Raw genomic sequence first — 27,305 nt, forward strand, 5'->3', positions numbered from 1 at the left:
CCACAAATAGGTGAGCACAAATAGGTGAGTATACACAGACACACACGTATACTGCAGGTATACACACACACACACACACACACACACACACACACACACACACACACACACACACACACACACACACACACACACACACACACACACACACACTAGCCATGACGAGACACTTCCTCACCAGGATATTTTTGCATTTTTTAAACATGTGGAGATGAAAGAAAACTTGCTGAAGGAAACATATATGCATAATGGAAATATCTGCTGACTGAGGAGGAGGAGAAGAAGAAGAAGAAGAAGAAGGCAGGGCTACGGTCAATGCCCTAGAACACTGAGGTGGCTCCCAAGACGCATCCTTGTGTCCTCCATCCACCTCTCTAAATTTTCTTTTTAATTCTACTCCCAGTGGCAAAATTACTGGGCATGGCTACTCACCCTGAGACTGAACATTACTCCATACAGACAGTACATAGCAGTCCAAACAGCTGACGCGCCATTAACAACATCAACTCCATCCGGTGGTCTGGTGGCTAAAACTCCCGCTTCACACACGGAGGGCCCGGGTTCGATTCCCGGCGGGTGGAAATTCCGACACGTTTCCTTACACCTATTGTCCTGTTCACCTAGCAGCAAATAGGTACCTGGGTGTTAGTCGACTGGTGTGGGTGGCATCCTGGGGGACAAGATTAAGGACCCCAATGGAAATAAGTTAGACAGTCCTCGATGACGCACTGACTTTCTTGGGTTATCCTGGGTGGCTAACCCTCCGGGGTTAAAAAATCCGAACGAAATCTTATCTTATCTTATCTTATCCTTCAAACCTACACTATTCCCGTATCACTATTTTTATAAATTACAATTAAACTGCAGCAAATCCTATCTTAGCTTGTAAAATGTTATCAATATGCTTAGATTACAAACAAATGTCAGAAGTATTAGTTTCAAATTCCTCTACTCTGCTATATTCTTTATCTACTTCATCTACATTCTTCATCTACTCTGCTACATTCTTCAGGACACGAAAACGAAAGTTTTCGTGTCCTGAAGATATTCCTTCATCGACTTTAATAATTTGCCTTCAACTCTTATCCTTACTACACTTTGGCTTTGTTGAAGGTTCCCTTCACAAACCATACCACGGGTGCGGTTAGAACCCGCGGTCAGAGAGTCTCAAAACTCCAGACCGTCGCGTTAGCCAAACCATACCACCCGTGGTATGGTTTGTTTGCAATCGTGTCATTACGATTTCGTGAGTCATGTCCCTTTCCCATCAACACAGGTTGATTGTTGCTCCTTCTTACTTGGAAAAACGGTAGTGTTGCGATGTATCCATTTCAGGAATCTAGTTTATCTTCTGTCTTATACAATAATCAGTTCGACAATGTTTTTTCTCTAACATTTTCCATAACCATAACGTAAGTAAGACAGGCCTGATGCATTTCTCTAGGGATACAGATGACACTAGTTTCTTTCCATTGTTTGGTGTATCTCCTGATAAACCATACCACGGGCGGGGTTAGAACCTGCGATCAGAGTCATGACTCTCTGATCGCGGGTTCTAACCCCGCCCGTGGTATGGTTTGTTTGTAATTGTGACATTACGATGACGTGAGTCATATCTCCTGATAAATATAACAAGTTAAATATGTAGGAAAAATTTGTCCGTCGACTTCAGTAAGCGCCTCAATGATCCAATAGTCATTACATCCTTCCCGAGGAGCTGGTTGACGATCTCCTTTAAGCTGCATTCCACATTTTCCAATCACTAATTAGCATACCATCTGCATATTCCCCTAGAGTTTGGCTTTTCATGTCATTTGTTTTTTCATGTAGTTAATTCTGTGCTTTTACAAAGCTACTTGTTAGAGACTTATGTGGTAATTGATGGTTCCATCCCCAAGTTTTCCCGTAATGAGTGTCCTGGCGTGCTGTTCAAGTGGTTTAGGAACTATCCGCAGGATTTTTATTAAATTCAAGGGTCGACACTATACATGTAGGAGCGATACAATGTCAGGGAAGGGGGAGATGGGTAATCAAAGTCGATCCGGGTAGGATCGACTTCTAGGGAATTCTGTTGTCATTGGTAATGTTGTTTCTCCACAATAAACTGCCTTTATCAACTACAAGACATATATGAATACCCAACACTGATACGCCAGTATTTGCTTAATAACAAATTCAGCCCAGCTACACCAGTGGTTGCTTAATCTGGAATATCCAGCCAGAAAAAAGGGGGAAGCCAACCAGGGCAAGACTTCAACCAATCAGTTCAAGACTGCGACCAGCCAGGGCAATACTGCAACCAGCAAGAGCAAGACTGCAGCCAACCAGGGCAAGACTGCAGCCGGCCAGAGCAAGACTGCAGCCAACCAGGGCAATAGAAAAGTCAACCAGTCAAAGGAAATGGAGGTTAAGGCAGCCATCTAGTCAAAAGGGGTATGGCAGCCAATTAATCAGGATGATTAGGGCAGCTAGCCATGGGGTATAGCAGGCAGCCGGCCAGCTAACAAGGGTAATTGAGGTTCAGAAAAAACAAACATCATAAGGAAGGGGGAAAGAGAGAGTAAGGGGCAGCCAGATAATGAGGAGGGGAGGAAAGGAAGAGAGAAGGGGAGCCAGGTAATAAGGGGAGGAGTGGAAACGAGGGAGAAGCAGCCAGGTAATAAGAAGAGGAGGGGAAGAGAGGGAGGGGCAGCCAGTCAGTGTGCCAAATAATGTGGTCAGAGAGAAAGTTAACCGCAAATTACTGCCAACACACTTTTTAGGCTTCGTCCAATATGCAAGTACAAACCTTAGTGTGGGAAAACCTCGTAGCTCGTCACCCTAGAAGAGCACATCACTCATGTGTCACTCTGAGGAGCACATCACAAGTTTCACTCTGAGGAGCACATCACCCTCACGTGCCACTCTGAGGAGCACATCACCCTCACGTGACACTCTGAGGAGCACATCACCCTCATGTGTCACTCTGAGGAGCACATCACTCACGTGTCACCCTGAGGAGCACATCACTCTGAAGTGTCACTCTGAAGAGCACATTACTCTGAAGTGTTGCTCTGAGGAGCACATCACTCAAGTGTCACTCTGAGGAACACATCACTCTCAAGTGTCACTCTGAGGAACACATCACTCTCAAGTGTCTCTCTGAGGAGCACATCACCCTCACGTGTCTCTCTGAGGAGCACATCACTCTCAAGTGTCACTCTGAGGAGCACATCACTCTCAAGTGTCTCTCTGAGGAGCACAACACTCTCAAGTGTCTCTCTGAGGAACACATCACTCTCAAGTGACACTGTAGGAACACATCACTCAAGTGACACTGGTAATGCAAATCATCCTCACATGACACAGTGCTGTAGCGCACACACACACACACACACACACACACACACACACACACACACACACACACACACACACACACACACACACACACACACACACACACACACACACTACAAGTAAAGATTTAGCCGATATGGAACTAATGACCTCAGGCAATAGGAAAAAAGAGGGAGCCGTGATCACGACGTACAAAATGCTCAGATAATAGACAAGACAGACAAAGATGCACTCTTTTTAAGAGGGGTTAACAGACTGGGGTAACACAGTTGGAAGTTGTCGTTAGTATTACAGAAACGCCGAGTCGTGGAGGTCGTTCAGAGCAAGAAGCGGTGGAGGCTTGATCCTCTTTCTACAAACAACGAGACAGCCCCTCCTCCCCCTCTCTTACCTGGATATACTCAAATAATTGGAAGTAAAATACTCAAATGACTCGCAGTGAAGGAAGACTGTTCCTTACAGTATCAGAACAGAAGAACAATGGAGTACAACGCAAGAGGCTTGATACTCCGACATCCCAGACGCGAGCATAGTGTTATGACCTGGCTGTGTCATAGTGTTATGACCTGGCGGTGTCATAGCGTTATGACCTGGCTGTGTCATAGTGTTATGACCTGGCTGTGTCATAGTGTTATGACCTGGCTGTGTCATAGTGTTATGACCTGGCTGTGTCATAGTGTTATGACCTGGCTGTGTCATAGTGTTATGACCTGGCTGTGTCATAGTGTTATGACCTGGCTGTGTCATAGTGTTATGACCTGGCTGTGTCATAGTGTTATGACCTGGCTGTGTCATAGTGTTATGACCTGGCTGTGTCATAGTGTTATGACCTGACTGTGTCATAGTGTTATGACCTGGCTGTGTCATAGTGTTATGACCTGGATGTGTCATAGTGTTATGACCTGGCTGTGTCATAGTGTTATGACCTGGATGTGTCATAGTGTTATGACCTGGCTGTGTCATAGTGTTATGACCTGGCTGTGTCATAGTGTTATGACCTGGCTGTGTCATAGTGTTATGACCTGGCTGTGTCATAGTGTTATGACCTGGCTGTGTCATAGTGTTATGACCTGGCTGTGTCATAGTGTTATGACCTGGCTGTGTCATAGTGTTATGACCTGGATGTGTCATAGTGTTATGACCTGGCTGTGTCATAGTGTTATGACCTGGCTGTGTCATGGTGTTATGATCTGGCTGTGTCATAGTGTTATGACCTGGCTGTGTCATAGTGTTATGACCTGGCTGTGTCATAGTGTTATGACCTGGCTGTGTCATAGTGTCATGACCTGGCTGTGTCATAGTGTTATGACCTGGCTGTGTCATAGTGTTATGACCTGGCTGTGTCATCTCCATACAAAGCAGGTGAAATCGCAGATCTAGAGAGTGTACAGAGATCCTTTACTGCACGTATAAGTTCTGTCAAGCACCTTAACTACTGGGAACGCTTGGAAGCACTTGACTTGTACTCGTTGGAACGCAGGAGGGAGAGATATATCATAATCTACACTTGGAAAATCTTGGAAGGAATGGTCCCAAATCTGCACACAGAAATCACTCCCTACGAAAGTAAAAGACTGGGCAGGCGATGCAAAATGCCGCCAATAAAAAGTAGGGGCGCCATTGGTACACTAAGAGAAAACACCATAAGTGTCCGGGGCCCAAAACTGTTCAACAGCCTCCCATCAAGCATTAGGGGAATTGCCAATAAACCCCTGGCTGCCTTCAAGAGAGAGCTGGACAGATACCTAAAGGCAGTGCCGGATCAGCCGGGCTGTGGCTCGTACGTCGGACTGCGTGCGGCCAGCAGTAACAGCCTAGTTGATCAGGCCCTGATCCATCGGGAGGCCTGGTCATGGACCGGACCGCGGGGGCGTTGATCCCCGGAATAACCTCCAGGTAACCTCCAGGTAGTGTCATGACCTGGCTGTGTCAGTGTTATGACCTGGCTGTGTCATAGTGTTATGACCTGGCTGTATCAGTGTCATGACCTGGCTGTGTCAGTGTCATGACCTGGCTGTGTCATAGTGTTATGACCTGGCTGTGTCATAGTGTTATGACCTGGCTGTGTCATAGTGTTATGACCTGGCTGTGTCATAGTGTTATGACCTGGCTGTGTCATGGTGTTATGACCTGGCTGTGTCATAGTGTTACGACCTGGCTGTGTCATAGTGTTATGACCTGGCTGTGTCATAGTGTTATGACCTGGCTGTGTCATAGTGTTATGACCTGGCTGTGTCATAGTGTTATGACCTGGCTGTGTCATAGTGTTATGACCTGGCTGTGTCATAGTGTTATGACCTGGCTGTGTCATAGTGTTATGACCTGGCTGTGTCATAGTGTTATGACCTGGCTGTGTCATAGTGTTATGACCTGGCTGTGTCATAGTGTTATGACCTGGCTGTGTCATAGTGTTATGACCTGGCTGTGTCATAGTGTTATGACCTGGCTGTGTCATAGTGTTATGACCTGGCTGTGTCATAGTGTTATGACCTGGCTGTGTCATAGTGTTATGACCTGGCTGTGTCATAGTGTTATGACCTGGCTGTGTCATAGTGTTATGACCTGGCTGTGTCATAGTGTTATGACCTGGCTGTGTCATAGTGTTATGACCTGGCTGTGTCATAGTGTTATGACCTGGCTGTGTCATAGTGTTATGACCTGGCTGTGTCATAGTGTTATGACCTGGCTGTGTCATAGTGTTATGACCTGGCTGTGTCATAGTGTTATGACCTGGCTGTGTCATAGTGTTATGACCTGGCTGTGTCATAGTGTTATGACCTGGCTGTGTCATAGTGTTATGACCTGGCTGTGTCATAGTGTTATGACCTGACTGTGTCATAGTGTTATGACCTGGCTGTGTCATAGTGTTATGACCTGACTGTGTCATAGTGTTATGACCTGGCTGTGTCATAGTGTTACGACCTGGCTGTGTCATAGTGTTATGGCCTGACTGTGTCATAGTGTTACGACCTGGCTGTGTCATAGTGTTATGACCTGACTGTGTCATAGTGTTATGACCTGGCTGTGTCATAGTGTTACGACCTGGCTGTGTCAGTGTCATGACAAATTAATAAAAACTGAAGCCAAGGTGTGATAGGTAGTTCTAAATGCTCCACACTTAGAACCATTGAAATAAAAATGATTGCAGGGAGGAAGGAAGGTAAAGTGGTTTTGAGTTGTAGCGGCTTGAGCATCCAGCAGGCTTAAGTGAGCATGCTTGCTCACGTCAGCCAGTGCAGTATCAAGAGGCGAGTATGTAAACACTGCATGAGGTGAATATTTAGTCCGGTATATACACCTTACTACTGAGTCCTGATACTACGTTGATATGCTTTTGATACTGAGAAATTGAGAAGGCTGTGAGATTGATGAATTAGACACAAGTGCAGCAACTGGGAATCGTTTCGCTTTATCAGCCAATGGCTGGCGAAAGGTCTACAAAATGAAGATTCGAAGATGTTCCACATGTGTCTTATTTCACCTAAGTAGTTACTAGAGAAGTGTGAGTCACTCACCATGTAAGGGAAGTGGTTGACGAGGAAGCAGAGTGCTGCTACAGCCAGGGTTGTACCCCAGCGAAAGTCTGACGCGGGCGTGCGGGCCGCCCCGCTACTTCTGTTCACGCCCACGCCCTTGTGCGTCCTACAGGGTAGCGCGGGCGGCGGCCGGTGGGGTGGCGGAGGTGGCACCAAATCCGAGGTGGAGGAGGCGGCGTGCATGGCGCCGGGGACGCCACCCATGCGGGCAGACGATGCATTAGAGGAGGTGGTTGAGGCCGAGGAGGCGGCTGCGTGGAGGGCAGTGCCCTGGCGGCCTCCACCGCCGCTGGAAGAGCTGGTGGAGGAGGTGGTGGTGGCTGTGATGGGCGCCATGTCTGAGGGCGCCGGGGTAGGGTCGCTACACCCTCGCCCCGCCTGCACCACGCCCACGCTCACTCCCCCAGCCACCACCAGCAGCCCGTACACACTCAACACGAAGAGGGAGAGGCGCACGTGTAGGGCGTGCGGCAGGAAACTGCAGTGTTCGAACGCGTCAGGCGCATCGGCCGGACGAGCCAAGATGGCGGCCACACCCACCAAGGCAGCGATGGTTGCGAGCACCGCCAGGTGGTAGCGGATCTGGTGACGCCGCACGCTGAACCGGTACTTGTAGGGCCATTGGCTGGTGAGGGCTCGGTCCACCAGCAGCGAGGCCACAGTGGCCGCCTGTAGGGTCCTCGTAGCGCTCAGACTCCAGACGAAAGCGCCGCACGCGGCCGAAGACTCAGGTCTCATGAGGCTGAGGAGAGCGTAAGCGAACACCTGCAGCGCCACCAGCAGCTCCTGCACGAACACCGCCAGCAGGAAGAGATCGACGGAGCGCCACTGGCGGCGGTAAGAGTGGAAGACCCCCAGCACCCAGGCGCACATCAGGAAGATGAGGGGCGCGGCCGCCGACAGTCCGATCCAGCTGTATGTGAGAGTCCGCATGGTTGAGGGTCAAGTTGGGTCAGCGGGGGTCACCTGCCGCCCCGCCCCGCTGCTCGCCGCGCCCGACACCCTTCACTGACACCACCATGGTAGTGGGTGGTCCATGGAGAGGCAGGGCTGGTCCACTGGGACACGGTCCACGTCGTCTTCTCATAACCACCTCCACTACACACTCCACTCTGAAACAAACAAGTTACTCATTAACTTTACGTCCTCAACAGATCCTGGGTGGAGGCTAGTGGTAACAGCATCACTAACAGCTTGACTGATCAGAGATTAGAGCACGGAGAATCGAGTCACCACCAATCCGTGCGCTTAGCGACCCATTCGGGTCATGAAGTACAATATCGCCGATGGGATAAGAAAAGTGATCTGTAGGTTAATAGTAGAGAGCTCAGTTTATAATCAAAGAGACACAAGTTCGATTCTCGGGTGAGGCGATAAGTATGGGTTAATCTTCTTACACCTGCTGCCCTCACTCACCTAGCAGTAAATAGGTACCTGGGTGTTAGTAAACTGCTGTGGGTCGCATCCTGGGTAGGGAAAGTATTATATTTTAAGGCTGAGCCTTAATTAAAATTGAGCTGAGGTAAGTAAATGTTGATGAAATTAAGACACATGTGCAACATCTGGCCATCTTTATTGTAGACGTTTCGCCATCCAGTGGCTTTATCAATACAAATTCCAGGACATAACTTGAAGACAGTAGAACTATGTACAGAAGATGAGGTAATCAGTCCCTCAACCTAGCAGTAGGTGCTAAGAGCACCTCGCTTCCTCAAGACGAAGCACGGAAGGGGAACCGACCGAAGGTGAAGCTGTGAAGGGAGGCTAGCTACAAGTTTTCACGAGCTTTAGAGAAGTGGTCGTAATGTGGTTGACTGCATATTCTGTGGCATCAGTAATGCCACTTCTTGTCATCTGTGTCTCTTTCTTGCTGGCGCTCACTGACATTTCACTTTTTTTTCTTTCTACCCCTGTGCCTTCCTCCCCCCCCCCTCCTCACCCGGATAATAACACGTATTGAGGTCAATTAAAAAATGAGACAAGACTTGGAATGAATGGCCCAACACTCCTCGGTATTTTGCTTGGTATTTTACTCGGCCTTTCACTTGCTTTTTCTAAAAACTTGAACATTTCTTCACCAGCTGCTTGTCTCAGGTGGTTGCAACCAGCTGGACGCTACAGTAGTTTGTTGACCATTAGTGTAATTCACATTAGTGTGCTTTCACGTTGTGAAAGAAGTCAGACAAGTATTGTAAACATACGCTATCTTACGCTTTCCCTTTCACACACAAGACAGGAGTAAGACAGGAGAGAGACAGATGGGTAGACTGCATCTTTTTTGGACGGCAAGAAGGCTTTTGACACAATATCACACAAGAGACTGGTACAAAAATTCGAAGAGCAGGCAGGAATAGTAGGGAAAGTACTGCAATGGATCAAGGAATACCTAACAGGAAGGAAAAAAAGAGCGTTGGTACGTGATGAAGTGTCAAAGTGAGCATGACATGTGTCGAGTGGGGTTCCACAAGGGTCAGTCCTAAATCCGGTGCTGTTTCTTGTATACGGGAATGACATGATGGAAGGAATAGATTCAGAAGCGTAGCTGCTCGCTGATGATGTGAAACTGATGAGGAGAATACAAGAAGGCAAGGATCAGCTAAGATTACAAGGCGATCTGGACAGACTACAAGTCTGGTCCGACAAATGGCTCCTGAAGTTTAAATCCAGTAAGTGCGAAGTCATGAAGATTGGGGAAGAACAAAGAAGACCGCAGACGGAGTACAGGTTAGGGGCTCAAAGGCTGCAAACGTCACTTAAAGAAAAGGATCTTGGGGTAAGCATTATAACGAACATGTCCCCTGAGGCACACATCAAATAAGTGCTGCAGCATATGGACGGTTGGCAAACCTGAGAATAGCATTTCGACATCTGAGTAAGGAATTATTCACGACATTGTACACCGTGTACGTCAGGCCCATACTGGAGTATGCAGCACCAGTATGGAACCCACACTTAATCAAGCACGTCAAGAAATTGAAGAAAGTGCAAAAGTTTGCAACAAGATTAGTCCCGGAACTGAAGGGTATGTCTTACGAGGAGAGATTAAGAGAAGTCAACGTGATGACACTAGAAGATAGGAGGGATAGAAGGGGCATGATAGCAACGTATAAAATACTGAGAGGAATTGAAAAGGTGGACAGGGCTCTAATGTTTCTGAGATGGGATACAGGAACAAGGGGCCACAATGGGAAGCTCAAAACCCAGATGAGTCATAGGGATGTTAGGAAGTATTTCTTTAGCCTTAGAGTTGTCAGGAAGTGGAATAATCTGGAGAGTGAAGTAGAGGTAAATTCCATACATAGCTTTAAGAAGAGGTATGATAAAGCTCATGGAGCAGGGACAAAGTGACTTAGTATCGACCAGTAAAAAAGCGGAGCCAGGAGCTATGACTCGAGCCCTGCAACCGCATGTAGGTGAGTACATATAAGTGAGTACACAAGTACAGAAGCCAAGAACCACGAATCGACCCCTGCAACCACAAACAGGTAAGTACAAAGAGGTGAGTACATGCAAACAATACTGAATATTGCAAACAGGACTCTATTAACCAACTAAACCAGATCTGGTTTCAACTCAGGGTGTCTCTGACTTGGGGAAAATAGTCTAAACGAAGCCTCCGGGTGCCAGTGTTTTTTACAGCCATGTTGGCGACAACCTACAAGTAGCAAGAAAAATGGAAAAATCAGACTTCTGGAGGGAAAACTATGCAAAAGCGAACGAGACTTCATGATTGCTGTGCAATGGGAAAAGGGAAATGGAAAGTTGGCAAATAAATGGAGTGCCTTTCAGGTAAGTGACGGGAAATGGAGAAGGTATACATACCCAAAAGAAGAATCAATGGGCAAAATAGAACCCTTGGCATATCCAAAGATACAGAGAGCAGAGACAGGAAGTATATTTTGAAAAGAAAATCCGCAAAAGTGAAGGACGGAAAACAAACAGGAGAGAGAGAAAAAAAGCTAGAAACGAATACACCAAGAAAAGAAGATGAGCGAATATTTGAGAATTATAGAGGCAAAAACCAATTTCAAATTTAAATTAATTCATAAGTACACAAGACGAGAGGCATAAGAAAAAGAAGAGGTGGGAAGATTGTATGAAAGATCTCATGACGAACGATAAAGAAGTTTTCGAGGAGCTGAACTAACGGTTTAAGAGTCCAGCATCACCCAGCACCCGACACGGAGCTGAACTAACGGTTTAAGAGTCCAGCATCACCCAGCACCCGACACGGAGCTGAACTAACGGTTTAAGAGTCCAGCATCAACCAGCACCCGACACGGAGCTGAACTAACGGTTTAAGAGTCCAGCATCAACCAGCACCCGACACGGAGCTGAACTAACGGTTTAAGAGTCCAGCATCAACCAGCACCCGACACGGAGCTGAACTAACGGTTTAAGAGTCCAGCATCAACCAGCACCCGACACGGAGTTGAACTAACGGTTTAAGAGTCCAGCATCAACCAGCACCCGACACGGAGCTGAACTAACGGTTTAAGAGTCCAGCATCAACCAGCACCCGACACGGAGCTGAACTAACGGTTTAAGAGTCCAGCATCAACCAGCACCCGACACGGAGTTGAACTATTTAAGAGTCTAGCATCAACCAGCACCCGACACGGAGTTGAACTATTTAAGAGTCTAGCATCAACCAGCACCCGACACGGAGTTGAACTATTTAAGAGTCTAGCATCAACCAGCACCCGACACGGAGTTGAACTATTTAAGAGTCTAGCATCAACCAGCACCCGACACGGAGTTGAACTATTTAAGAGTCTAGCATCAACCAGCACCTGACACGATACACACAACCAAAGAACAAGCCAAGAATATTATATAATTCACGTTAAGCATAAACCCATGTGGGGTCATTCAGCACAAGACGTGGTGGAGGCTTGATCCTCCGTCTGCTGAGTGCGAGACAAACGCGCTTCCTATCCGTACTCACGGTTCTTCTAAGACGGCAGACTAGTCCTCCACAAACTTTCAATAATAATGATGTACGATGTGAGTCGCGTACTGTAAGCTTGGGCAGGTTGCAGAGTACTGGCATACACAACAGAAAGCAAGATATGAGAATCAACCCCTGCGACTACAGCTTGGTGAGTACACACACAACATACTGCTTGGTGATCCGATTATGACAGCCATCACCAAGCACTTCATGTCTTCACCGACAATTCTTAAATTTAAAAAAAAAAATACCAGCCTTGAGGCCAGAATTCTTGTGGTGGGAAAGTGTGGCTTTCGAGATTTATTTTGATTGAGTGAAGTGGTAGTTCAATTATCAGCAGAAATCGTCCTAGATGTAGATAAAGTGTTCAGAGAACCGACAGGATGATGAATTAGACACCTGTGCAACACAAAGTGGCTTCCTCAGTCCGATACAGATAGGAATTATTGAAGATCAGAAGGAGTTTGAGATAATCAGTTCCTCAGCCTGGAGTCGATGTGATCAGTCCATCAGTCCTAGATGATTTGATCACCCGGGTAATTCATTGACTGAAGCCCCTGGGGTTTCAGTCAATGAATTACCCGGGTGATCAGAATAAATGTCGAAGTCAACCTGAAAACAACTGTGGTACCTGTTTTTACAAGAACAAATTTCTAAGTAGCCTGCGACCAGTTAATGTGTACGGCAGACGGATTGAGGTAAACCAGGTCTGCGAATCACGGACAACAATAGCCTGGTTGATCAGGCAGTCAACAGGAAAGCCTGGCCTCAAGTCGAGCTACATGAACAGAATAAGCTCTCGAAATCGGCCGCAGGTGTAACACGGGACGCCGCCCACGTATGTAAATTAGAGATGGTGATGATGCCAGGTTGTGACGACCCAGTGTTTGATGGGCGGTACAGCCGGTACTGCGTGACCCTCGGGACCAGGACACACTACGCCGGGTAGGACACACTACACAGGGCAGGACACACTACACCGGGCAGGACAAACAACACAGGGCAGGACACACTACACAGGGCAGGACACACTACACCGGGCAGGACACACTACACAGGGCAGGACACACTACACAGGGCAGGACACACTACACCGGGCAGGACACACTACATCGGGCAGGACAAGCAACACAGGGCAGGACACACTACACAGGGCAGGACACACTGCACAGGGCAGGACACACTACACAGGCCAGGACACACTACACAGGGCAGGACACACTACACAGGGCAGGACACACTACACAGGGCAGGACACACTACACCGGGCAGGACACACTACACAGGGCAGGACACACTACACAGGGCAGGACACACTACACAGGGCAGGACACACTACATCGGGCAGGACAAGCAACACAGGGCAGGACACACTACACAGGGCAGGACACACTACACAGGGCAGGGCACACTACACAGGGCAGGACACACTACACAGGGCAGGACACACTACACAGGGCAGGACACACTACACAGGGCAGGACACACTACACAGGGCAGGACACACTACACAGAGCAGGACACACTACACAGAGCAGGACACACTACACAGAGCAGGACACACTACACAGAGCAGGACACACTACACAGGGCAGGACACACTACACAGAGCAGGACACACTACACAGAGCAGGACACACTACACTGTGCAGGACACACTACACTGGCAGGACACACTACACAGGGCAGGACACACTACACAGGGCAGGACACACCACACAGAGCAGGACACACTACACAGAGACACTACACAGGGCAGGACACACTACACAGGGCAGGACACACTACACAGGGCAGGACACACTACACAGGGCAGGACACACTACACAGGGCAGGACACACTACACAGGCAGGACATACTACACAGGGCAGGACACACTACACAGAGCAGGACACACTACACAGAGCAGGACACACTACACAGGGCAGGACACACTACACAGGGCAGGACACATTACACAGGGCAGGACACACTACACAGAGCAGGACACACTACACAGAGCAGGACACACTACACAGAGCAGGACACACTACACAGAGCAGGACACACTACACAGGGCAGGACACACTACACAGGGCAGGACACACTACACAGGGCAGGACACACTACACAGGGCAGGACACACTACACAGGGCAGGACACACTACACAGGGCAGGACACACTACACAGGGCAGGACACACTACACAGGGCAGGACACACTACACAGGGCAGGACACACTACACAGGCAGGACATACTACACAGGGCAGGACACACTACACAGAGCAGGACACACTACACAGAGCAGGACACACTACACAGGGCAGGACACACTACACAGAGCAGGACACACTACACAGAACAGGACACACTACACAGGGCAGGACACACCACACAGAGCAGGACACACTACACAGGCAGGACACACTACACAGGGCAGGACACACTACACAGGGCAGGACACACCACACAGAGCAGGACACACTACACAGAGCAGGACACACTACACAGAGCAGGACACACTACACAGGGCAGGACACACTACACAGGGCAGGACACACTACACAGGGCAGGACACACTACACAGGGCAGGACACACTACACAGGGCAGGACACACTACACAGGGCAGGACACACTACACAGGGCAGGACACACTACACAGGGCAGGACACACTACACAGGCAGGACACACTACACAGGGCAGGACACACTACACAGGGCAGGACACACTACACAGGCAGGACATACTACACAGGGCAGGACACACTACACAGAGCAGGACACACTACACAGAGCAGGACACACTACACAGGGCAGGACACACTACACAGGGCAGGACACATTACACAGGGCAGGACACACTACACAGAGCAGGACACACTACACAGAGCAGGACACACTACACAGAGCAGGACACACTACACAGAGCAGGACACACTACACAGGGCAGGACACACTACACAGGGCAGGACACACTACACAGGGCAGGACACACTACACAGAGCAGGACACACTACACAGGGCAGGACACACTACACAGGGCAGGACACACTACACAGGGCAGGACACACTACACAGGGCAGGACACACTACACAGAGCAGGACACACTACACAGAGCAGGACACACTACACAGGGAACAACCTCAAACGGCAGGGACAACAGCATGTAGAATGAACACGAGGAGGTGAGGGACTGTGACACACTGTCGACCGATTTCTGAAGCTCTAATCATGTAGCCCATCCTGTGGCCCGTCTTTCATGGTGACTGCCTGAGTGGCCAGGCTATTGCTTCCTGTAGCCTGCAGACCCACAAACTAATTAATCTCGCACTTCCTGCAAGAACTAGTTCGGTTTTCTTACAAAAACTTCAGTTTTCGTTTCGACAGTATCTTTGACATTCTTCCGGTCGAAGCTTAAAAGTGTCGTGAATAAGTTAGCTTGTATTCAGGCTTAATATTTAATATGATAATCATACATGACTTCATCTAAAAAAAAAACATACCACGGGCGGGATTGAACCCGCGGTCAGAGAGTCTCAAAACTCCAGACCGTCGCGTTAGCCACTGGATCAGCTAGCCACTATAAGATTCGTCCAACTAGGTATATTTCTACACCATAGGAAGGTTAGCATAGGCACCACTGTGATTGACCGCGGGTTCAATCCCGCCCGTGGTATGGTTTGTTTGCAATCGTGTCATTACGATTTCGTGAGTCATGTTGACGGCATTGAGGGGACTTGAGCTAGAGTTCGTCACGGCCACGCTAGCTGGAGATTCGTCTGTAAAAACTTGCTTTTGTGGTCACAGTGGTGCCTATGCTAACCTTCCTATGGTGTAGAAATATACCTAGTTGGACGAATCTTATAGTGGCTAGCTGGTCCAGTGGCTAACGCGACGGTCTGGAGTTTTGAGACTCTCTGATCGCGGGTTCTATCCCCGCCCGTGGTATGGTTTGTTTGAAATCGTGTCATTACGATTTCGTGAGTCATGACTTCATCTAACAAACTATGAGAATGCTACATACTTAAATTTCTAATTGTACGTATGGGGTGCCTCTGCTTCTCAGTGGGTATATCCCACCACAGAAATTAAATTATTTCACAGTCTGTTGGTATCCAAGGTACCTGAAATCCTCCTCAAGCCTCGGACTTGAGGATCGCAGACAACGAGAATGCCGAGTGGCGGGAGCCCCAGGCTCTACGAACCCCAGGCGGCAGTGACCGTACCAGATAGAGCACCACTTTCACAGCTCCTTAGTGGTGAGACGCCAAGAAACACACAATACTCTTCCTTCTCCCCGCATACTCAACCGTCCTCAGAGCTGGTCTTGAATTGTGACTTTTTTTTTTGTTCCTTTATGTATGGTAACTTACGTCTTTTGGCCTCTGAAAATGTGCGAATATTGACCTGCCGTGTTGGCGTCCAGTTACCCCGAGCAGTAAGGTGTGGGACTCACTTGTCTGGTTAATTCGTATGCGGTGAACTGAACTCTTACCAGCAGACGACCTTTATATCACTGGTTGCTAATACTCGATTTCTTGTCTACGATAGTTGGCTCTGATGCAACGTAAATAATGGTAAAGCCCGACTTTGTGGGACGCTAATTTTTTCCAGTTTCAATTGAAACTGGCAGTTTCTGGATAATGGAAGCTATACACACAGTCAAAGCAGTGTGATATACCGAGCCAGGAGTTGCTTCCCTGGCTGTGGTATGTGGTGGTGCGGATGTGTAGCACCTGGGGCATACATCTGCTTGCCTGGCTGTGGTATGTGGTGGTGCAGGTGTGTAGCACCTCCTGGAGAACACATCTGCTTGTCACACTGTGGTATGTTGGGGTGCTGGTGTGTAGCGCCTCATGGAGACACACCTGCTCGCCTCAATTTTGGTAAGCGGTGACAGTCACACTCGCTATGCACGGGGCATGCATAAACAGTTGGGAGCTGACTAGCGCTGACTTGTTCGCACAGGGACTACAGCCAAGTCCCCGATCACGGCCACAGAACAGCTAAATTAGATCGGCATCTCCTTTACCTCAGATTCTCAAAAACATTCCCTTCGAGATCCTCAGAGAGTTAAACTTAGAACTAAGACCCGTGTCAGGACGCAGTTCTTGACGAACCAGTAAATCGCGCTGACTTGTCTTCCCGAATGAATCAAGAACAAGCCTGAAGAGTCTCGGTGGCTGCTCGATCCGAGAAAGGTATCCCCAGTCTGCCTCCACCTCCATACATGAGACTTGTGCCACATTTCGGTATCTTCATTCCCATTTATGTAGATAAATGATTCAGAAAACAGTCAAGTTGATAACAGTTGGGAATCTTTATTGGGGAAACGTTCTTGCCACACAGTGGCTTCATCAGTCCAATACAAAGAAGAATAATGAAGATCAAGAGGAGTTTGAGATAATCAGTCCCTCAGCCTGGACTGAGGAACTGATTACCACAAACTCCTTCTGATCTTCACCATTCTTCTCTGTATTGGACTGATGAAGCCACTGTGTGGCGAAACGTTTCCACAATAAAGATACCTCAGTGTTGCACATGTGTCTAACTAATTATTCTCATTTATCAACCTCTCGGTTTACTAAACTATTTATTCAAACTCCCACGATCTTATTAAACTCAAAAGAAATACAGTTTAGAGTACAACATAAATATCTGATACAGTGAATATCAGCACTGAAAATTTGAAGCCAGTCAGAAAAACCATTCATATATCGCATGGAAAATGAATTCCAAAAATGGGAAATACATAATTCAAAACCAATATTAATCTTCCACTAAGTTAGATACAGTAGCATTGTAAGTTTAAAGCCGATCAGTGGAGGCATTCTGCAGTGATCGTAGAGAGGTGATTATCCTAAATTTCACTAGCACAAAGTTTGAAGCCGCTCAGAAGTTGCATTCTCAAGTTATCGGGGTTGAAGGTTCGAAAACGATCAGAAAAGGCGCTCATAAATTATCACATGGAAACGACCATTTCATTTTTCCCGTTTTCAGTATATTGGCAAATTACCTCCTGCAGTGTTTAAAATCAATTAAAACATTTCTCGATGTAACCTGCACCAGCTTTCTAGGTTTGAAGCCGATCAGATGAGGCATTCTCCATTAATAGACAGAGCAATTTGCTTAATAAAAATAAAAAAAAATGAAAACTTACAGAACCTAAACTTGACGCATTTTTTTTTCTGAGAAAAATACACCAGCACTAAAAGTTTGAATCTGACCAGAAGAACCATTCTCCATAAAATTTTATATAAAATCATTCTACTTAAAAAATTAAATGCTATGATACTGGGGTGTGGACGAGGCAAATTGGTCCTGGAGTTTACCTGGAGAGAGTTCCGGGGGTCAACGCCCCCGCGGCCCGGTCTGTGACCAGGCCTCCTGCACATTCCACTAACAATCCCAACATTCCTCTCAGTAGGACACATCAGTGACGAAAGTTTGAAGCCTAGCTGAAGAGTCTTTCTCAAGTTCTCTCACAGAACCCAAGATCGTGAAAAGTCTACACAAATCTCATCATCCTGCACCTGCAGATGCTAAGTTGCATTAATCTTTCCGCAGTTACAATATTCCAGCGCTGAAAATATAAAGACTACGGAACACGATGTCTGTTTATAACCGGTATCCTTACAGGGATACCTAATTAAACTGGCGCTAGTTTATGCATTAGGGAATGATACTTGGCTCGGGTCTTTGCTATAGATGACCCGGTCAGATGTGCCGGCACTATGGCAGGAGCACAGCAAGACGGCAGGGCTGCTACTGTCTCTTCCTTTGAACCAAAGTATCAAGACTCAGGACCTATACCAGTCCGACTCAGTTGTCTGAATGAAAGAAATTAGGCACTGCGGGTTTTGTAAACAGAGCGTCTCTCACAGGAAACTCCCACGACAAAGTGGGGATTATCATTGCACCCGAAGTTGTCACTGGACCTGAGGTTGTCACTGGACCTGAAGTTGTCACTGGACCTGAGGTTGTCACTGGACCTGAGGTTGTCACTGGACCTGAGGCTGTCACTGGACCTGAAGTTGTCACTGGACTTGAGGCTGTCACTGGACCTGAAGTTGTCACTGGACCTGAAGTTGTCACTGGACCTGAAGTTGTCACTGGACCTGAAGTTGTCAATGGACCTGAAGTTGTCACTGGACCTGAAGTTGTCACTGGACCTGAAGTTGTCACTGGACCTGAAGTTGTCACTGGACCTGAAGTTGTCACTGGACCTGATTTCAAGAACAATAAGGCCTGCAGAAAGGATGTTTGATAGATACCATCTGTAACAGTGCTGAATGACACCCTAGGTGTTTATACAGTTTGCAGCAGTACCACCCACTACATGATTGCCAGCGTCAGTGCCTGGCAACAGTACCACCCACTACATGATTGCCAGCGTCAGTGCCTGGCAACAGTGCCACCCACTACATGATTGCCAGCGTCAGTGCCTGGCAACAGTACCACCCACTACATGATTGCCAGCGTCAGTGCCTGGCAACAGTGCCACCCACTACATGATTGAAAGCGTCAGTGCCTGGCAACAGTGCCACCCACTACATGATTGCCAGCGTCAGTGCCTGCAACAGTGCCAGATTGAAAGCGTCAGTGCCTGGCAACAGTGCACCCACTACATGATTGCCAGCGTCAGTGCCTGCAACAGTACCACCCACTACATGATTGCCAGCGTCAGTGCCTGGCAACAGTACCACCCACTACATGATTGCCAGCGTCAGTGCCTGGCAACAGTGCCACCCACTACATGATTGCCAGCGTCAGTGCCTGGCAACAGTGCCACCCACTACATGATTGCCAGCGTCAGTGCCTGGCAACAGTGCCACCCACTACATGATTGCCAGCGTCAGTGCCTGCAACAGTACCACCCACTACATGATTGCCAGCGTCAGTGCCTGGCAACAGTACCACCCACTACATGATTGCCAGCGTCAGTGCCTGGCAACAGTGCCATTCACTACATGATTGCCAGTGTCAGTGCCTGGCAACAGTGCCACCCACTACATGATTGCCAGCGTCAGTGCCTGGCAACAGTGTCACCCACTACATGATTGCCAGTGTCAGTGCCTGGCAACAGTGCCACCCACTACATAATTGCCAGCGTCAGTGCCTGGCAACAGTGTCACCCACTACATGATTGCCAGCGTCAGTGCCTGGCAACAGTGTCACCCACTACATGATTGCCAGCGTCAGTGCCTGGCAACAGTGCGACCCACTACATGATTGCCAGTGCCAGTGCCTGGCAACAGTGCCACCCACTACATGATTGCCAGCGTCAGTGCCTGGCAACAGTGCCACCCACTACATGATTGCCAGCGTCAGTGCCTGGCAACAGTGTCACCCATTACATGATTGCCAGCAACAGTGCTTGGCAACAGTGCCACCCACTACATGATTGCCAGCAACAGTGCTTGGCAACAGTGCCACCCACTACATGATTGCCAGCAACAGTGCTTGGCAACAGTGCCACCCACTACATGATTGCCAGCAACAGTGCTTGGCAACAGTGCCACCCACTTCATGATTGCCAGCAACAGTGCTTGGCAACAGTGCCACCCACTACATGATTGCCAGCAACAGTGCTTGGCAACAGTGCCACCCACTTCATGATTGCCAGCAACAGTGCTTGGCAACAGTGCCACCCACTACATGATTGCCAGCAACAGTGCTTGGCAACAGTGCCACCCACTACATGATTGCCAGCAACAGTGCTTGGCAACAGTGCCACCCACTACATGATTGCCAGCAACAGTGCTTGGCAACAGTGCCACCCACTTCATGATTGCCAGCAACAGTGCTTGGCAACAGTGCCACCCACTACATGATTGCCAGCAACAGTGCTTGGCAACAGTGTCACCCACTACATGATTGCCAGCAACAGTGCTTGGCAACAGTGCCACCCACTACATGGTTGCCAGCAACAGTGCTTGGCAACAGTGCCACCCACTACATGATTGCCAGCAACAGTGCTTGGCAACAGTGCCACCCACTACATGATTGCCAGCAACAGTGCTTGGCAACAGTGCCACCCACTACATGATTGCCAGCAACAGTGCTTGGCAACAGTGCCACCCACTACATGATTGCCAGCAACAGTGCTTGGCAACAGTGCCACCCACTACATGATTGCCAGCAACAGTGCTTGGCAACAGTGCTGTTTTTTTAAGCACACGAATTTAGAGCACCTATTAGAGTGCTGATGAAATTACACGTTGCGCAACACTTTCACTCGTAGTGACGTGGAAGAGCTGACAGTGTTGTGATGATGACAGTGTTGTGATGATGACAGTGTTGTGATGATGACAGTGTTGTGATGATGACAGTGTTGTGATGATGACAGTGTTGTGATGATGACAGTGTTGTGATGATGACAGTGTTGTGATGATGACAGTGTTGTGATGACAGTGTTGTGATGATGACAGTGTTGTGATGATGACAGTGTTGTGATGATGACAGTGTTGTGATGATGACAGTGTTGTGATGATGACAGTGTTGTGATGATGACAGTGTTGTGATGATGACAGTGTTGTGATGATGACAGTGTTGTGATGATGACAGTGTTATGATGATGACAGTGTTGTGATGATGACAGTGTTGTGATGATGACAGTGTTGTGATGATGACAGTGTTGTGATGATGACAGTGTTGTGATGATGACAGTGTTGTGATGATGACAGTGTTATGATGATGACAGTGTTGTGATGATGACAGTGTTGTGATGATGACAGTGTTGTGATGATGACAGTGTTGTGATGATGACAGTGTTGTGATGATGACAGTGTTGTGATGACAGTGTTGTGATGATGACAGTGTTGTGATGACAGTGTTGTGATGATGACAGTGTTGTGATGATGACAGTGTTGTGATGATGACAGTGTTGTGATGATGACAGTGTTGTGATGATGACAGTGTTGTGATGATGACAGTGTTGTGATGATGACAGTGTTGTGATGATGACAGTGTTGTGATGATGACAGTGTTGTGATGATGACAGTGTTGTGATGATGACAGTGTTGTGATGATGACAGTGTTGTGATGATGACAGTGTTGTGATGATGACAGTGTTGTGATGATGACAGTGTTGTGATGATGACAGTGTTGTGATGATGACAGTGTTGTGATGATGACAGTGTTGTGATGATGACAGTGTTGTGATGATGACAGTGTTGTGATGATGACAGTGTTGTGATGATGACAGTGTTGTGATGATGACAGTGTTGTGATGATGACAGTGTTGTGATGATGACAGTGTTGTGATGATGACAGTGTTGTGATGATGATGACAGTGTTGTGATGATGACAGTGTTGTGATGATGACAGTGTTGTGATGATGACAGTGTTGTGATGATGACAGTGTTGTGATGATGACAGTGTTGTGATGATGATGACAGTGTTGTGATGATGACAGTGTTGTGATGATGACAGTGTTGTGATGATGACAGTGTTGTGATGATGACAGTGTTGTGATGATGACAGTGTTGTGATGATGACAGTGTTGTGATGATGACAGTGTTGTGATGATGACAGTGTTGTGATGATGACAGTGTTGTGATGATGACAGTGTTGTGATGACAGTGTTGTGATGATGACAGTGTTGTGATGATGACAGTGTTGTGATGATGACAGTGTTGTGATGATGACAGTGTTGTGATGATGACAGTGTTGTGATGATGACAGTGTTGTGATGATGACAGTGTTGTGATGACAGTGTTGTGATGATGACAGTGTTGTGATGACAGTGTTGTGATGATGACAGTGTTGTGATGACAGTGCTGTGATGATGACAGTGTTGTGATGATGACAGTGTTGTGATGATGACAGTGTTGTGATGATGACAGTGTTGTGATGATGACAGTGTTGTGATGATGACAGTGTTGTGATGAATCTTGTGTGCTGATGACAGTGTTGTGATGATGACAGTGTTGTGATGATGACAGTGTTGTGATGATGACAGTGTTGTGATGATGACAGTGTTGTGATGATGACAGTGTTGTGATGATGACAGTGTTGTGATGATGACAGTGTTGTGATGATGACAGTGTTGTGATGATGACAGTGTTGTGATGATGACAGTGTTGTGATGATGGCAGTGTTGTGATGATGACAGTGTTGTGATGATGACAGTGTTGTGATGACAGTGCTGTGATGATGACAGTGTTGTGATGATGACAGTGTTGTGATGATGACAGTGTTGTGATGATGACAGTGTTGTGATGATGACAGTGTTGTGATGATGACAGTGTTGTGATGATGACAGTGTTGTGATGATGACAGTGTTGTGATGATGACAGTGTTGTGATGATGACAGTGTTGTGATGATGACAGTGTTGTGATGATAGTGTTGTGATGATGACAGTGTTGTGATGATGACAGTGTTGTGATGACGACAGTGTTGTGATGATGACAGTGTTGTGATGACGACAATGTTGTGATGATGACAGTGTTGTGATGATGATAGTGTTGTGATGATGACAGTGTTGTGATGATGACAATGTTGTGATGATGACAGTGTTGTGATGATGACAGAGTTGTTATGACAGTGCTGTGATGATTACAGTGCTGTGATGATTACAGTGTTGTGATGATTACAGTGTTGTGATGATAGTGTTGTGATGACAGTGTTGTGATGATGGCAGTGTTGTGATGATAGTGTTGTGATGAAAGTGTTGTGATGATGACAGTGTTGTGATGATGACAGTGTTGTGATGATGACAGTGTTGTGATGATGACAGTGTTGTGATGATGACAGTGTTGTGATGATGACAGTGTTGTGATGATGACAGTGTTGTGATGATGACAGTGTTATGATGATGACAGTGTTGTGATGATGACAGTGTTATGATGATGACAGTGTTGTGATGATGACAGTGTTGTGATGACAGTGTTGTGATGATGACAGTGTTGTGATGATGACAGTGTTGTGATGATGACAGTGTTGTGATGACAGTGTTGTGATGATGACAGTGTTGTGACGATAGTGTTGTGATGATGACAGTGTTATGATGACTGTGTTGTGATATGACAGTGTTGTGACGACGGTGTTGTGATGATGAAAGTGTTGTGATGACGGTGTTGTGATGATAGTGTTGTGATGATGACAGTGTTATAATGATGACAGTGTTGTGATAATGACAGTGTTGTGATGATGACAGTGTTGTGACGATAGTGTTATGATGATGAGTGTTATGACGATGGTGTTGTGATGACAGTGTTATGATGACGGTGCTGTGATGATGGCAGTGTTCTGACGACGGTGTTGTTATGATGACAGTGTTGTGACGACGGTGTTGTGATGATGACAGTGTTGTGATGACAGTGTTGTGATGATGACAGTGTTGTGACGATAGTGTTATGATGATGAGTGTTATGACGATGGTGTTGTAATGACAGTGTTATGATGACGGTGTTGTGATGATGGCAGTGTTCTGACGACGGTGTTGTTATGATGACAGTGTTGTGACGACGGTGTTGTGATGATGACAGTGTTGTGATGACAGTGTTGTGATGATGACAGTGTTGTGACGATAGTGTTATGATGATGAGTTATGACGATGGTGTTGTAATGACAGTGTTATGATGACGGTGTTGTGATGATGGCAGTGTTCTGACGACGGTGTTGTTATGATGACAGTGTTGTGACGACGGTGTTGTGATGATGACAGTGTTGTGATGACAGTGTTGTGATGATGACAGTGTTGTGACGACGGTGTTGTGATGATGACAGTGTTTTGATGACAGTGTTGTGATGATGACAGTGTTGTGATGACAGTGTTATGATGATGAGAGTGTTGTGATGATGACAGTGTTGTGATGACAGTGTTATGATGATGAGAGTGTTGTGATGATGACAGTGTTGTGATGACAGTGTTATGATGATGAGAGTGTTGTGATGATGACAGTGTTGTGACGATAGTGTTGTGATGATAGTGTTGTAATGATGATAGTGCTCTGATGATGACAGTGTTGTAATGATGACAGTGTTGTGATGACGCGGCGAAGAAACGTGATTCCCAATCCTGAGAAATAATCAAGAAATAATCAAGAAATAATCAAGAAATATACAGAAAGCAATCGGGAAATAACCAGAAAATAAACGTGAACTAATATGGAAATAATTGCCAAATAATCAGAAAATTATCAGGAAATCACAGAGTAATCTGATGGGATACAAAACGGAAAATCTTCCTCCTGATTGTCATGAGAGCATCAGAACAGCATCATCAGCATTAAACAATCAGGAGAACAGCAACAATAGCAGCAGTAGCACAGCATCATCACATGACCAGGAGGGAAGCAGCAGCAGCATAGACATCATGAAACCAGGAAAGTAGCAGGAGCATGCGCATCATGCAGTTACGACAGGAGCAGCATGAACAGCATGGAACCAGGAGAACAACAGCAGCAGGAAGAACAACAGGTGCGTCTTACATTCAGGAGAGCAGCAGTAGGAACAGCAGCATCATCACACAACCAAGAGAACAGCAGGAACATCAACATTTCACAACCAGGATTCACATCAACTTTTCAACATTGTTGTGTGTCTGTGTGTGTGTGTGTGTACTCACCTAATTGTACTCACCTAATTGTGGTTGCAGGGGTCGAGACTCAGCTCCGTGTGTGTGTGTGTGTGTGTGTGTGTGAGCGTGGAGTAGGAGGTGAGAGGGATGCAGGGGGGGCGGGTGTACGGAGCATCAACATGGAGGCAACGAACAATTGCACCACGCTAGCTTCAAGTCCTTGGCGCGTGTCCGTAGGGAAGATGATGACAGAGGCTCTTCACCCCTCGCAGTATCCACAACTAATCGAAGGATCTGAATTTGAAAAGTCATGCCTCAAGGACTCTGGGGGAGTGGACACGAAGACCACCACAAGACCTGTGGCGGGGATCAAGGGCGAAGGAACGACCTGTGGCCGAAGATCAAGGGCAAAGAAACGACCTATGGCTGGGTATCAAGCGAAACGGAACGACCTACAACCGGGTATCAAGGGCGAAGGAACGACCTATGACCGGGTATCAAGGGTAAAGAGACTACACAAAAAAATTAATCATATTTCGGCCGCAGCGCGACCCTAGAAAGGGATCTCCGTTTCTCATTATCCCTTCACCCTTCAACCCACGCAACAGGCGTAGTAGCTGAACACCCCACTTCCCATTTAGACGTCCAGGAGCTGAAGATCAACACACTGAACTTGTAGCTCAGTACAGTCAAGAAGTATAGCACTGGTTTTTAAAATCCTCAAAACAACCCAAAATCTCATATTTTTTTGTTTTTAGTAAATTCACTAAATTTGGAACTTATGCACCCAAGACTATTCCGAACGTTTCCCAAAATATGATACACCAGTTTTTATGGCAAGGATGTTAAATTGGTATATATGCACTACAATCAGAAGAGGCTTTTTCACGTTATCACACATAAACTACTTTTCTATATGAGTATAATATTGGCAGATTTGTGCCTACAATACCCACTAACACTCCTACTCTTTCCGTGAGTAAGATACACCAATACTGGAAGTCTGAAGCCGATAAGAAGAGGAGTTTGCCTGTTATCACTGATAAAGGAGCTCAACCAAGCCGCAGTGTAAGCCAGAGCCCAGCATTAAATTACAGTCTCTAGAATGGTCTCAGCAAAGCAATCACACACCCTGCTTGTGAAACTCTAGGGACACTGGCCGTCATGGATGCTGGTTTTCAAGAGGTTTGTTTTCCCGTTTGTATCATGATAAAAGATTGAAGTTGGTCAGATAAAGCATTATCCAGTTAAAATTCGCAATTCAATTATTCCAAGTTGTTTAACTATGGCAATGTGCTGGAAAACTGTTTAAATATTTCAAGTATCATCCTTCCAATACGATCCATCAGCCATTGAAGGTTAAAGACGTTCGGATGAGGCATAATCAAAACATTTAACAAAAAAACGCCATTTTTTAAATAAAAAATGGTAGACTGATAACTATACACTCCAGCATTAATCCTGACCTTCTTGTGAGTAGGATACGTTAGTAGTAAAAGTTTAAACCTGATCAGAAGAGGCTTTCTCAAGTTATCGCACGGATACCAAAACCGGAATAATCTATTGAATTTCCACCATACATCACCTGTACATGTCAACAGTTGCATGAACCTTTCTCCTAGTTATAGCATTCCAGTGCTGAAAGTTTGAAGCCGCTCGGATGAAACGTTCTCAAGTTATAAACTAGAACTACGGAATAAGAAGGAAAAAAATACCAGTCAGCCATTTCGGGGATATATACAAGTGATTTCGGGGATATATACAAGTGATTTCGGGGATATATACAAGTGATTTCGGGGATATATACAAGTGATTTCGGGGATATATACAAGTGAGGCTCAACTTCTTTGAATTATCAGATGCAGAATCGAAAATTTTTAAATTTACTTTTAATCGGAGGTTCAAATAACTGATTAAGATATTAGAAAAGTGATTACAGTCACACTAGAATGTAATGATGCAGTTAA

At 46.8% G+C, this 27,305-nt stretch overlaps 1 protein-coding gene across 1 annotated transcript in view; it reads right to left on the reverse strand.

Annotated features, from left to right (window-relative positions):
* LOC128694004 (uncharacterized) overlaps positions 1-27,305 on the reverse strand; it is a 183,322-nt gene that overhangs the window by 107,838 nt on the left and 48,179 nt on the right. The window contains exon 2 of the mRNA XM_053783973.2: positions 6,855-7,987. Within this exon, the coding sequence (XP_053639948.1) occupies positions 6,855-7,808 (954 nt within the window). The 5' untranslated portion in view covers positions 7,809-7,987. The remainder of the gene's footprint in view (positions 1-6,854; positions 7,988-27,305) is intronic.

Source organism: Cherax quadricarinatus, chromosome 33 (assembly GCF_038502225.1).
Source record: "Cherax quadricarinatus isolate ZL_2023a chromosome 33, ASM3850222v1, whole genome shotgun sequence".
NCBI lineage: Eukaryota > Metazoa > Arthropoda > Malacostraca > Decapoda > Parastacidae > Cherax > Cherax quadricarinatus.